Raw genomic sequence first — 13,043 nt, forward strand, 5'->3', positions numbered from 1 at the left:
CTCAGTATAATCCCCGACCTCCACAAAATAATCTCCCCTACAACGCCCGCACTCGAGAGCCGCCCAGGAAAACGGACTTCACACCTATTGGTGAGTCATATTCCAACCTTTTCCCTAAATTGGTCCAAATGGGTTTGTTACAACCCGTACCCCCAAATAGGCAAAACCTAGAGTCACCCTCTTACCAACCTGGTGCCCGATGTGCCTATCATTCTGGAGTGGAAGGGCATGACACTGAGAGCTGTTGGACTTTGAAAAGGGTTGTTGAAAACCTCATAGAACAAAAACGGATAGTGTTAAAGGACGAAGACATTCCTAATGTGACAAACAACCCGTTACCGGCTCACAACAATGGACCGATTATTGGGATGATCTGCGAAGATAAAGAGTTTGATCCTGTCTTGAAAGCCATCATTGCAATCGCCGACATTAAGAAAAAGCCCAAGATGTATGCAAAGCAAGAAAAGCGGGACAAGAAGAGTAAAACCCCCCTGAAAACACAGAAAAAGCAGTGGAAACCAAAACTGAGGTAGTACCCTCGAAAGATGCCGTCCTTTATGTCCCTCGAGGTTCGAAGAAAGGACAAGTGACATTGATCCCTCCAAGAAGGTTTGAGCTGAACAAAGGATCTAAAATGTAAGTGCCCAAAGGGACCTATGCGGAATGGGGGCCAATAATTTCACCAAGGCTGAATGAGCCCGTGATTATTGGACGCGCGCCGCAGAGGCCCATGACAGATCCTAATACCGTCCCGTGGAATTATAACAAGGCGGTAGTAACCTACACAGGAAAAGAAATCCTGGGAGAAGTAAATGAAACTAACCCAACTGAGAAATACCTCAACCTGGAGGAGTTGAATGATTCTACAAAGAAGCGTTTCCCACTCAAGAAACTAGTTAGCGCCGAGGAAGCGGAAGAGTTTTTCAGGAAAATGAAAACTGCGGACTACGAGATAATTGACCAACTCCGAAAGTCTCCCGCTCAGGTCTCGTTATTGTCTCTATTAATGAATTCAACTGAGCATCAGAAAGTGTTGATCAAGACCCTTAACGAAGCTTACATCCCAATTGAAACTACCGTGGAACAGCTAGAGAGGATGGTAGAAAGATTCTTCATGATCAATCAGATTTCCTTCAGCAAAAATGATCTGCTCCCGGAAGGGGCCGCTCACAACAAGGCCCTCCACTTAAAAGTTAAATGTGAAGGGTACTATGTGAAGAGGGTCATGCTGGATGGCGGGTCCGGAGTAGATATCTGTCCCCTTTCGACTCTGCAAAGAATGGAGATCGAGACAGGTAGAATCATGCCTAACAGCGTATGTGTTCGTTCCTTTGACGGCATCAAAAGGGACAACCTAGGTGAGATCAATTTGATTTTGACTATTGGACCTGTGGATTTTGAGGTGACCTTTCAGGTCCTAGATATGAATACTTCTTACAATTTCCTTCTAGGAAGGCCTTGGATTCATGCGACGGAAGCCATACCTTCTCTCCGGATCATTGTTGAAGCTGAAATTGAAGATAGTGAGTGGGTCAAAACCCGTTTGGAACAGTTAACGCTGATCGATGAAAAGCGAATGGCTGCGGTCTGTCACGGGCAGTTGTACCAACAAAGAATGGCCCGTGCTTACAACAAGAAAGTGCGACCCAGGAATTTTGAAGTAGGTCAACTGGTGTTAAGGCGCATTCTTCCACATCACCAGGAAGCGAAAGGAAAATTTGCTCCTAATTGGAAAGGTCCATACATCATCAGGAAGATATTGCCTAGGGGAGCATTGTATCTAGGTGATATTGAAGGAAAAGATCCCGACACAGCCGTGAATGCGGATGCAGTAAAAAGATACTATGTCTGAACTTGCTTTGACAATGTTTTTGCACATTTGAGAGGACGAAGGCTTTCATTCCCGCTACCCAAACACTCAAATCCTTTGCTAACCCTTTGAGCCGTTTACCTTTCTTTCATTACCCTCTTTGGAACCTGGAAGTGCTAGTAAAAAAAAACATAAAAATGAAAGTAGCCTGAACTACGTTTGACTTGATTCCGAAAGGATACGTACGCAGCCTCTCTATGGGGTTCAGTCACACCAAAACAAAAATCCAGTTTTTTCCCCAAAAGTTAAACTGGGGCAGACGTTATAATAATTCGGCGATAATCCCGCCTGGACGGTTCCAAAGTTGTAATTCGATCCAAGTTCTTTTGACCCCAAACCTGTTGCAAGTCCTTCCGATCAATCGGTAAAAGTTTCTTCAAAATCAAAGGACGCAGTTGCTCGGATCCGACACAGTCAGGATGAGAGAAATAAAATGAGAGAGTCTTATTGGTGAAAACCTACATGCACCATAAGGTGATGGCGAGCAGAGAAATCAAAATGAGAGAGTCTTGTTAGTGAAAACTCATGACGAGCACTATAAGGCGACGGTAAGAAGAAAAATGAGAGAGGTCGTCTAGCGAAAACTCGCAAAGGGCGCTGTCGGCCGAAAAGAGGATTTCACCACAGAAGGTTCTGGCAAGGCTCCCTGGTTTGGAAACATAGATCCGTTTGGTTCGTGAGAAAATGTAGGTTCGTGAGAGTCGGGCATCCAGTCCAAAAAGCAGGTCATGTCAATTTATAGCCAGCATGCACCTCAGATAAGTCTTTCTTTTCCCCGAAAAAGACGCTTCTCTTTTAAATTCATTTCCTCGCTCTTTGTTTACCTTTCTTTGGATTCTTTTTCGTTTTAACCCTAAGCCCCAAAACATGCTAGAAAGAAAAGGTGGCAGGACCGATTTCACAGGGCTCTGTCTGGCAAGAGGTGGAGAACATACCCGGCCTCAGTGGTGCGTCGGTCCAATCCCGACTGATCGTGACGTCTGGTTACCTCAAAGTCCCCAAGCATAGTTTGAGACGGAAGAAACAGAGCCTTACACGCGCAAATCATCGTGAAATCCTGAAATATTGAGTCTTATCAGTTTGAAAGGAGGTAGCCTTGGAAGCCAATCAATGGCGAATTTTCTCAACAGAAATGAGGCTTGGGACCAAGAAAAACAATGAAGGCCACAAAACCGACCACTATTTCAAACTAACAATTTTCCTTTGTTTGGAGTTGAAGCAGTTGCAATACAAGACGAACTAAGCAGGAAGCAGGTACAACCGTGCGAGAGGCAGGTGCAGCCAAAAGGAAATGCGCAAGGGTTAGAAATAGCTATGCTGCAATAAGGGAAGTCTCCTCCCGATTCTTTCCTGCATTTTTTCTAACCCGATGATTTCCCCGGCATAACCCGAGGACTCTCTCCCTTTTCCGGCATAACCCGATAACTTCCCCGGCATAACCCGGGGACTCTTTCCCTTTCCCGGCATAACCCGTGGACCTCCCTGGCATAACCCAGGGACCTCTTTCCCTTTTCCGGCATAACCCGATGACTTCCCCGGCATAACCCGAGGACTCTTTTCCTTTTCCGGCATAACCCGATGACTTTCCCGGCATAACCCGATGATTTCCCCGGCATAACCCGAGGACTCTCTTTCCTTTTCCGGCATAACTCGATGACTCCCCCGGCATAACCTGAGGACTCTTTTCCTTTTCCGGCATAACCCGATGACTTCCCCGGCATAACCCGTGGACCTCCCTGGCATAACCCAGGGACCTCTTTTCCTTTTCCGGCATAACCCGATGACTTCCCCAGCATAACCCGTGGACCTCCCTGGTATAACCCAGGGACCTCTTTTCCTTTTTCGTCATAACCCGATGACTTCCCCGGCATAACCCGATGATTTCCCCGGCATAACCCGAGGACTCTCTCCCTTTTCCGGCATAACCCGATGACTTCCCCGGCATAACCCGAGGACTCTTTTCCTTTTCCGGCATAACCCGATGACTTCCCCGGCAAAACCCGATGACTTCCCCGGCATAACCCGTGGACCTCCCTGGCATAACCCAGGGACCTCTTTTCCTTTTCCGGCATAACCCGATGACTTCCCCGGCATAACCCGAGGACTCTTTCCCTTTCCCGGCATAACCCGTGGACCTCCCTAGCATAACCCAGGGACCTCTCTCCCCTTTCCGGCATAACCCGATGACTTCCCCGGCATAACCCGAGGACTCTTTTCCTTTTCCGGCATAACCTGATGACTTCCCCGGCATAACCCGTGGACCTCCCTGGCATAACCCAGGGACCTCTTTCCCTTTCCGGCATAACCCGATGACTCTTTCCCTTTCCTGGCATAACCCGATGACTTCCCCGGCATAACCCGATGAATCTTCCCCGGCATAACCCGATGAATCTTCCCGGCATAACCCGTGGACCTTTTCCGGCATAACCCGATGAATCTTCCCGGCATAACCCGATGAATCTTCCCGGCATAACCCGTGGACCCTTTCCAGTATAACCTGGCAATCCTCCCAATTTAGGGCTCCGATCCCTAAGTTGAGCAAGTTTCTATTTAGCCAGCATTAGGGCTCCAATCCCTGAACTGAGCATTTTTTATTTAGCCAGCATTAGGGCTCCAATCCCTGAACTGAGCATTTTTTTTGTTAGCCGACATTAGGGCTCCAATCCCTGAGTTGAGCAACCTTCTTTTAGCCGACATTAGAGCTCCAATCCCTGAGTTGTGCATTTTTACCTTTTGCGACATTAGGGCTCCAATCCCTAAGTTGCGCTTTGTAGACTAGGGTTTTTTCCAATCCCCTCATCAGTGCTGTAAATTTTCATGACAATTAACTCACGAAATTTTCCTAGTGAAACTGGGGCAGAAAATTTCGTTCATTTGTTTTGTTGTCTCAGCAGGTTTGACCCTGAGGTGCATGGATCGAGACGACCTACGGGATGAGTCTCAATCCAGAATAAAGAAAAGAAGAAAAGAACAAAAGAAAAAAAGAAGATGTTCCCACATTTTGGAACAAACAAAGGGCAGGTCGCTCAAAAATTGGATCAAATTCCCGAGCTCCGCCAATCCCGTTTCATTCAATACTGCAGAAATAAACAAGCGCCTACAATATGCAAGCATCAAGATTCGGATCGAAGTCTACAAGCAGAATCAGCTAAGACCCAAGATTAAGTTGCAAAAGAATTATAGATAGGAATCTTGTAACTAGCGGTTGACAGACATTAGTAGTTAGTTCAGTTTCAGTTTCCTTTGATTGTAATAAGGAGGTCAGTAAAGCGGTAGTAGCAACAGCAACAGCAGTAACAGCAAGCATTGCAATCCCATGGTAGTCCCAGCTACCAAAATTTCCCGAACTACATTGACCTGATTCCTGTTTAGCCCAGGATATGTAGGAAACCTTTGAAGCAAAGGTTCGGTTAAATCTTTTTCAAAAAATGCTTCACACGGAGTACTCGGATGGGCAAAAATCACTCGTTTTATCTTTGCACGAAAACCCTTCGTGTCTTCGGGCAAAGAGGGGCAGCTGTAAGCACGTGATTTTTGCCCTATATGAGAATTACTCCCAAAAATTCAAAAATAAAATGATTTTCCTTGGTGTGCAATTTTGTGATATTTTTGAATAATTATTTATTTGTCTGTGCATATTTATTTGTTAAATTAATAAAAATACAAAAATATGTTGCATTTTTGCATGTAGGATTTAATTCTACAATTGTTAGTAATTAAGTTTGTTTTACAAAAAAATAAAAATTACAAAAATAGGCATCTTTTGCATTTAATGTCCAAATATACAATTTTATGCTTAATTATTACTTAATTGTGCGTTAATTGTTATTGGGAGTTAATTTGCGCTTTTATAACTTACTTTAGTTCTTAATAATAATTTAAGAATTTTTAGAATTTAGTTTTAGAAAAATAAAAGAAGAAAAGAGAGCAAAAATACAAAGAAAAATCGGATTGGGCCACTTCTTCAAATTTCAACACCAGGCCCAAACAATTGTCCAAACCTTCCACATGACCCGGTCCATTTCAAACCGGGCCGACCCAATCCATAATCCAACACCACCTATCTTGCATTTCAAAAACAAAACAAAACAAAACAAAAAAAGAAAACCCTAAAAAACCCTAAACTCATCCCCCCCCCCCTTCTCTTTCTCTCTTCTCCTTCACCATCTTCAAGCTCCACCATCACCTCCCATGGCAGCTGCCCTTCCCCCTCATCCTCACAACCACCCCTCACCACGTCAGTATACACACACACACACAGTGGAAATGGACACACGCAGCAGTCATTCATGGCTGCTGCTTCTTTATCTTCGTCCCAAACGACCTCTGCGTTTTCTTCTTCGTTCAAGCATCCATTGCCGCTGCTTTATCTCCTCGTCATCAACCTCCCATTCCCGTCGACTACAGTCGACAACCAGTAACGACCCAAGCAGCCATGGAAGCTCCAGTTGCTTCTACCTTCTGCCAGCAGCTCGCGTTCGACGCGTCCAAACGACCCTCGTCGTTGCTGCTTCCTCGTCGCAGCAGCTGCCCCTACGTCGACCTTCTCCAAACGACCAGCTGACCTCCAGCTGCATCGCGCAAGATGCCATGTTACAACTTCTTCATCGACCCCGACCAAACGACCCTACTGTGTCATCGCTAATGTCGTTACTGTTGCTTCGTCTGCGTTTTCTTCACCATAGTTGTTGTTGCTGCTTCGGTTAAAGTTTGGTGCAGCTTCAGTCGCAGCTAAGTGCTGCTGCTGCTCACCATAGCTGTTGCTTCCCATCGCACACACATGGAGGAAAAACAAAGCAGTCCGGTTAAAATCCGGCGAAGTTCTGTCAAGGTTTCGATTGGTTTGTTTGAGTCCATTGTTGTTCGTCGTTTGGTAAGGTCCAGTTGAAGTTCATCAAGTATAAAAGAGAAGGTGGGTTTTCTTTGAATTTGGGATCCGTTGGGAGGTTGGGAGTCTTGATTCGAGTTTTTCGTTTCCGTTCGAGTTCATCGTCGTTACGATCCGGTTAGTTGGTTTAAGTTTTGTTTTTGTCCATATTTTTGTTTGATATTTTTCGGATCCAAAATCGATAAATGATTCAATTCTTGTTTTGTTTGTTCATCGTTGAAAGAATTTTCTAGTTTGTTCATATGTTTTGTTGATTTAATTTTCAGATTCAAATGGAACTTTGATTAATTAGTTTTTCAGTTTATTTCATGTGCTTTTATTTTGTATTTTTGTAGAAGAAATTGTTAGTTTAATTTTAATATTGTTAGATTTAGTTTAAATCATTTGAATCCGTCATGTTTTTTATTTAATATGGATCTAATGCATGTTTATTCTTTGTTTGAAGTTCATCCAGTAATTTAGTGTGAGTTTATGTTTTGGTTTTTGATTTGTTGATTTAGTTTGAACCATGTATTGTGTTGTTAATATTGTTGTTTCCTTGCTCATCAATTTTTGGTCTAAGTTAACCAGGATTGGTTCCCAATATGGTTAATTTATGCACATTAATTTGATGTTGTTCAATTTGTGTTCATATGATTTGTTGTTGAATTGGTTCAGAAATTGTGTTCATGTGATTTGTTGTTTGAATTTGTGTAGAAATTGGTCATATTGGCTATATTTTGGTTGAGTTTGATTAATTGATTTGTTATAGCTTATGGGGGTAGTTTGGTAAATTGCAGTACGTTCAGGGGTAAGATGGTAATTGCAATAAGGTTGGAGGGGTAGTTTGGGAATTGAACATTTTGAATAATTCTTTATGTTAAGCATGAGGGACAAAATGTAATGGGGTGTGGGTGATATAATTGTTTAATATAAATGGGGGACAAGACATAATGTAGTGGAGGGGAATATGATAATTATTTATGTTAGGCATGGGGGACAACATGTAATGGGTTGAAGTTGATATATTTGTTTAATGTAGTGGGGGATGAGTGGGAAGATAGTAGGTTCGGTAGGAGAAAATGATGGTTTTATTAATGGATTAAAGGGTTTGGGATGAGATATAAATGAGGAACTTAATCAGATTTAAAAGGGAGAGAAGAAAAATTTTAAGAGGGAGGAAATTCCGAAAAATACTAAGACTTTAGAAAATAAAAAGAAAAACATTCTGGAAATTCAAAAGAAGAATAGTATACACCTGATATACAATCCAAATATTCTGATATACGGATTCAGAAATTAAGGGTTAAACACTAACTAGTCTTTCAAAATCTGAAAAGATTCCCTTTGCTTCTGTCCGTTGATTGTTGTTGGTGTTTCTGGATTTTTGTCTTGATTTTAAAATCTGCCACTAAGTTTCTCGTTGCTGGTTGTTACTGGTTGTTGGGGTTGCTGTTGTTGTATGCTACTGAGTTTTTGCTGATCTCACTTTTCTTTTGCTTCCAATATCAGGTACACAACTGACACGCTGATTATTGTAAACTGAAACAGGAAGCATGAATACGAAAAATGAAGAATTGAAGTTCTAAATTTATTTTAAATTATATTCTGAATTTTATTTGTATATATAAATTATTTAGCTTACAAAAATCAGAATCATGTAGCTATTTAATATATATATATATATATATATATAGTGGAACATCTGACGATAGCTTAACGGATGAACTATCTATATATATTGCCTAAAAATAAATAAATGGTGTAGTAACTCCGTCTAAGTTAAAAATCAAACGAATAGACCATTTCGGAACTTGTAAGAATATTGTTTAGTTAAATAATATTGGTTAATTCCAGCATGTAATTGGTTTAGGATTAAAATTAGATTGCTAAGTTTTTTTTTAATTTGACAAACTGAGAACATGCCTAGTATAATGTAACTAGTTAGTAATACGTGAATAAGACGGCCCAGGTTTAGTTTTATGCCATACACGTTGGGCCTGGGCCCGCATTGGCAACGGACCGCCCTGCTTACATCATTTTCAGAATTTATGAATCATATCCGAAACTCAACTATAACAACTCAAGCATGTAAATAAATTAAGACCTTTTCTCTTTCATTTTGTAGAGACAATTTTAATAGAAAAATGTAGGCACTTTAGGATTATCCTGTTAAAATAAATGAGATGAGTCTCGCCCAATAAAATGCACAAATTGTGGGGCCCTCGATAAATGTTTAATTAAAATTACTTAGACTTCGGGATGTGCTGTTTAGCAAAATTCCACGGCCTTACCCAGAAATAATAATACGATAATTGCTTCAGGTGCGCATTTTAATAATCTTACCTTCTTAAATTCGGGTGCGCATTTATGTGACCCAAATCCAAATCTCAACGGAGTCGGAATGTATTAACAACCACGGGCGCATTGATTGTGACGTGGTTCGAAATGCATTTTCACGACGTTGTAATTCCATAAAAAATAAATAATAATAAAAGCGGTTTAAATCTAATAAAAGCACACAAGTTATAACATGTATTTAAAATCAGATATTTAGCCATTATAACAATTTAAGCGACCGTGCTAGAACCACGGGATCCGGGGGTGCCTAACACCTTCCCTCGGGTCAACAGAATTCCTTACTTAGAATTTCTGGTTCGCAGACTTCATTTGGAAAGTCGTACATTTTCCTCGAATTGGGATTCAAGATAAACCGGTGACTTGGGACACCAAAAGCCAAACCTTTCCCAAGTGGCGACTCTGAATTAAATAAATAATCCCATTTCGAATATTGTCACTTAAATTGGAAAAAACTCCCTCACGCATTCAATCATTCGGGGCGCGCGCGCAAAAGGAGGTGTGACACCACCTGAGCTTGAAGAAGGGGCAAAGACAACGATTGATGCACTAAAAGAAGTCAATCTCAGAGCTGTTGAAGATCCAAGGCCCACATATGTAAGTGCCTCTCTAAATGGTGATGAATAGAGCAGATATACTGAGCTACTTAAAGATTTCAAAGACGTATTTGCTTGGAGTTACAAAGAGATGATATGTTTATATCGCAAGGTGGTTATTTATCATCTTGTTGTCAAATGAGGTGCTTGTCCCGTGAAACAAGCACAACGTCTCTTCAGAACTGAAATGGTTCCCTTGATTGAAATCAAAGTTAACAAGTTAATTGAGGTTGGTTTTGGCCGTAAAGTTAAATATACTACATGGATTTCAAGTTAATCCCTGTAAGAAAGAAGAATGGCCAAATCCGAGTTGGTGTTGACTTTAGGGACCTAAAAAATGCTTGTCCTAAGGATGAATTTCCTTTTCCCATCCCGAAGCTCATGATTGATGCCACGACTAGATATGAGGCGATGTCTTTCTTGGATGGTTCTTTTGGTTATAATCAAATTCTCATGGCACCAAAAGATGAAGAACTTATCGCCTTTCGCACCCCTAAAGGTATATACTGCTACAAGGTATTGCCTTTTGGTTTGACAAATGTTGGTTCTACATATCAACGTGCCATACAAAATATTCTTGATGACATGCTTCATAAAAACGTGGAGTGTTATGTTGACAACTTGGTGGTGAAGTCAAGAAAGAGAGATGATCACTTACAAGATTTAAGGAAGGTATTCGAATGGCTTCAGAGATACCAACTCCAAATGAATCCATTGAAATATTCCTTTGGAGTTACCTCTGGAAAGTTCCTCGGCTTTATTGTTCAATATCGATGTATCGAAATTGATCAATCTAAGGTGGATGTTATCTTGAAAATGTCCGAACCTAAGGAAATTCATGAATTAAAAAGCTTACAAGGTAAATTGGCATACCTTAGAATATTTATTTCGAATCTGGTTGGAAGATGCCAACCGTTTAGTCACCTCATGAAGAAAGAGGTTTCTTTTGAATTAGACCAAGCTTGCAGAAATACTTTTGAAAGCATTACGTCCTATCTGATGAAGCCTCCAGTACTGGCAGCCCCCATACCTAAAGAACCATTAATGTTATACATTTCAGCACAGGAAATGTCAGTAGGAGCACTTCTGGCTCAAAGAAATAATGAAGGCAAAGAAAATGCACTTTATTACTTGAGTAGGATGATGAGGACAAATGAGCTCAAGTATTCACCTGTCGAGAAGTTATGTATGGAACTTGTCTTCTCTATTCAGAAGCTGAAGCATTACTTCAAAGCTCACGTTGTGCGACTCGTCTCGAGAGTAAATCCTATCAAGTTTTTCATGTTTAAACTTGTCCTAAGTGATCGATTAGCGATATGGTACCTCCAATTTCAAAAATTTGAAATTGTGTATGTGCCTCAAAAGATGGTAAAAGGACAATCGTTAGCAAACTTCTTAGCTGACCATCCAATTCTAGATGATTGGGAGTTGTCTGATGAATTGAATGATGAAGATGCAATGGTCATCGAAATTCAACCTCCTTGGAAGATGTATTTTGATGGCCGATGTTGCACATCATGAAGGAGATATCATTGGAATAGTGTTTATCAATTCTCAAGGGGAAGTTTTGCCATATTCTTTCATTCTGATACAATGTTGCTCCAATAATGTTGTTGAATATCAAACGCTCATACTTGGGCTTGAAATGGCTGTGTATATGAAACAATTTCAACTACAAGTTTTTTGTGACTCCAAGTTAGTAATCAATCAGCTTTTGGATAGCTACGAGGTCAAGAAGTCAGAGTTGGTCTTATATCACAAATATGCTCAAAGACTGATAAGTTGGCTTGGAGAGGTAACTATCCAACACATGCTGAAAAAGGAAAATAAGAGAGCTAATGAATTAGCAACCTTAGCTTCTACATTATTTTTGCTAGATCATACGCAAGTCGCTGTTTGCCAAAGATTGGTAGTTCTTCCACCAAATGAATATGAAGAAGAAGAAATCAAAGTTGAGCATCTTGCTTTCATTCTTGAGGTTGAAATTAAAGATTGGCGACAACCATTAATCGATTATCTTTGTTATGGGATATTGCCAGAAAATCCCCGAAGGAAGACAGAAATCCGAAGGAGAGCTTCTCGCTTTCTTTATCACAAAGATACACTCTACAGACGATCATTTGATGGAGTGCTCCTATATTGTTTAGGGGCCGATGAATCCCTTCAAGACCTGTAAGAAGCACATTCTGGAGTATGTGGAGCACATCAATCTAGGCCAAAACTTCATTTCCACATAAAAAGAATGGGTTATTATCGGCCAACCATGGTGAAAGATTGTTTGAATTATGCTCTAAGGTGTAAAGCTTGCCAATTCTATGCTAATTTTATACATCAACCACCTGAAGTATTGCACCCAACTGTTTCCTCTTGGCCATTTGATGCTTGGGCTTTGGATATTGTTAGTCCATTGTCAAAGTCTTTTGGTGGACATTTATGCATTTTGGCAGCAACTAATTACTTCTTGAAGTGGGTTGAAGCTGTTTCTATTAAGGAAATAAAGAAGGAAAATGTGTCTAACTTCATCCGAGTCAATATTATCTATCATTTTGGCATTCCTTGATATATATATATATATATATATTGATGGACAATGGTAACACGTTTGATAACAAGATGACGAATAAAATATGTGATCTTTTTGGCTTCAAGCAATGCTATTATGTATTATGCTGCTACCAATGGACTTGCTGAAACATTGAACAAGACGCTCTATAACTTATTGAAAAAGGTTGTCTGTAAGTCTAAGAGAGATTGACATGAGAGAATGGAAGAAGCTCTTTGGTCATATAGGACCACATATCGCACACCAATGCAAAGGACTCCTTATGCACTTGTTTATGGAGTTGAAGCAGTCCTTCAACTGGAGTGTCAAATCCCATCGTTGCGGCTTGCCATTTAAGAAGGACTCACTGATGAAGAAAATGCTTGGTTATGCCTTGAAGAATTGTAAGCTCTTGATGAAAAGAGGCTAGAAGCTCAACAAAGCCTTGAATGTTATCAAGATCGCTTGTCTCGATGTTTTAACAAAAGCGTGTGTCTTTGATTTTTCCAAGTGGGTGACCAAGTTCTTCTGGTGAAAAAACCATTATTATCTCTCGTCGATCTGGAGGAAAATTCTTTGCTAAGTGAAATGGGCCACATATTGTACAAGAGGTATACTCAAGTGGCGCTTACAAGATAGTTGAATCATAAGGTTTGCAGATTGGCCCCATCAATGAGAAATTCATGAACAGATACTATCCTTGAAGAAGACAAATATGCTCATCGACGCATGAGCATAAACTGCATATTACTCGTGGCCCACAAGAGTTTAAACTGTGCACGACCCAAAGAAGAAAAAAATCTGCTAGGT

General features: G+C 40.8%; 1 protein-coding gene across 1 annotated transcript; it reads left to right on the forward strand.

The window, feature by feature from the left end:
• The first annotated feature begins 11,336 nt into the window (after positions 1 to 11,336).
• Positions 11,337 to 11,867, forward strand: LOC142172540 (uncharacterized). Its single transcript, XM_075236185.1, has one exon. The coding sequence runs from the start codon at positions 11,337 to 11,339 to the stop codon at positions 11,865 to 11,867; it is 531 nt and encodes a 176-aa protein (XP_075092286.1).
• Positions 11,868 to 13,043: the final 1,176 nt, after the last annotated feature.

Source organism: Nicotiana tabacum, chromosome 18 (assembly GCF_000715075.1).
Source record: "Nicotiana tabacum cultivar K326 chromosome 18, ASM71507v2, whole genome shotgun sequence".
Taxonomy (NCBI): Eukaryota; Viridiplantae; Streptophyta; class Magnoliopsida; order Solanales; family Solanaceae; genus Nicotiana; species Nicotiana tabacum.

What these genes read in the sequence shown, in the direction of transcription:
- LOC142172540 (XM_075236185.1), top strand. Translation starts at nt 11,337, where the DNA reads ATGGCTGTGTATATGAAACAATTTCAACTACAAGTTTTTTGTGACTCC.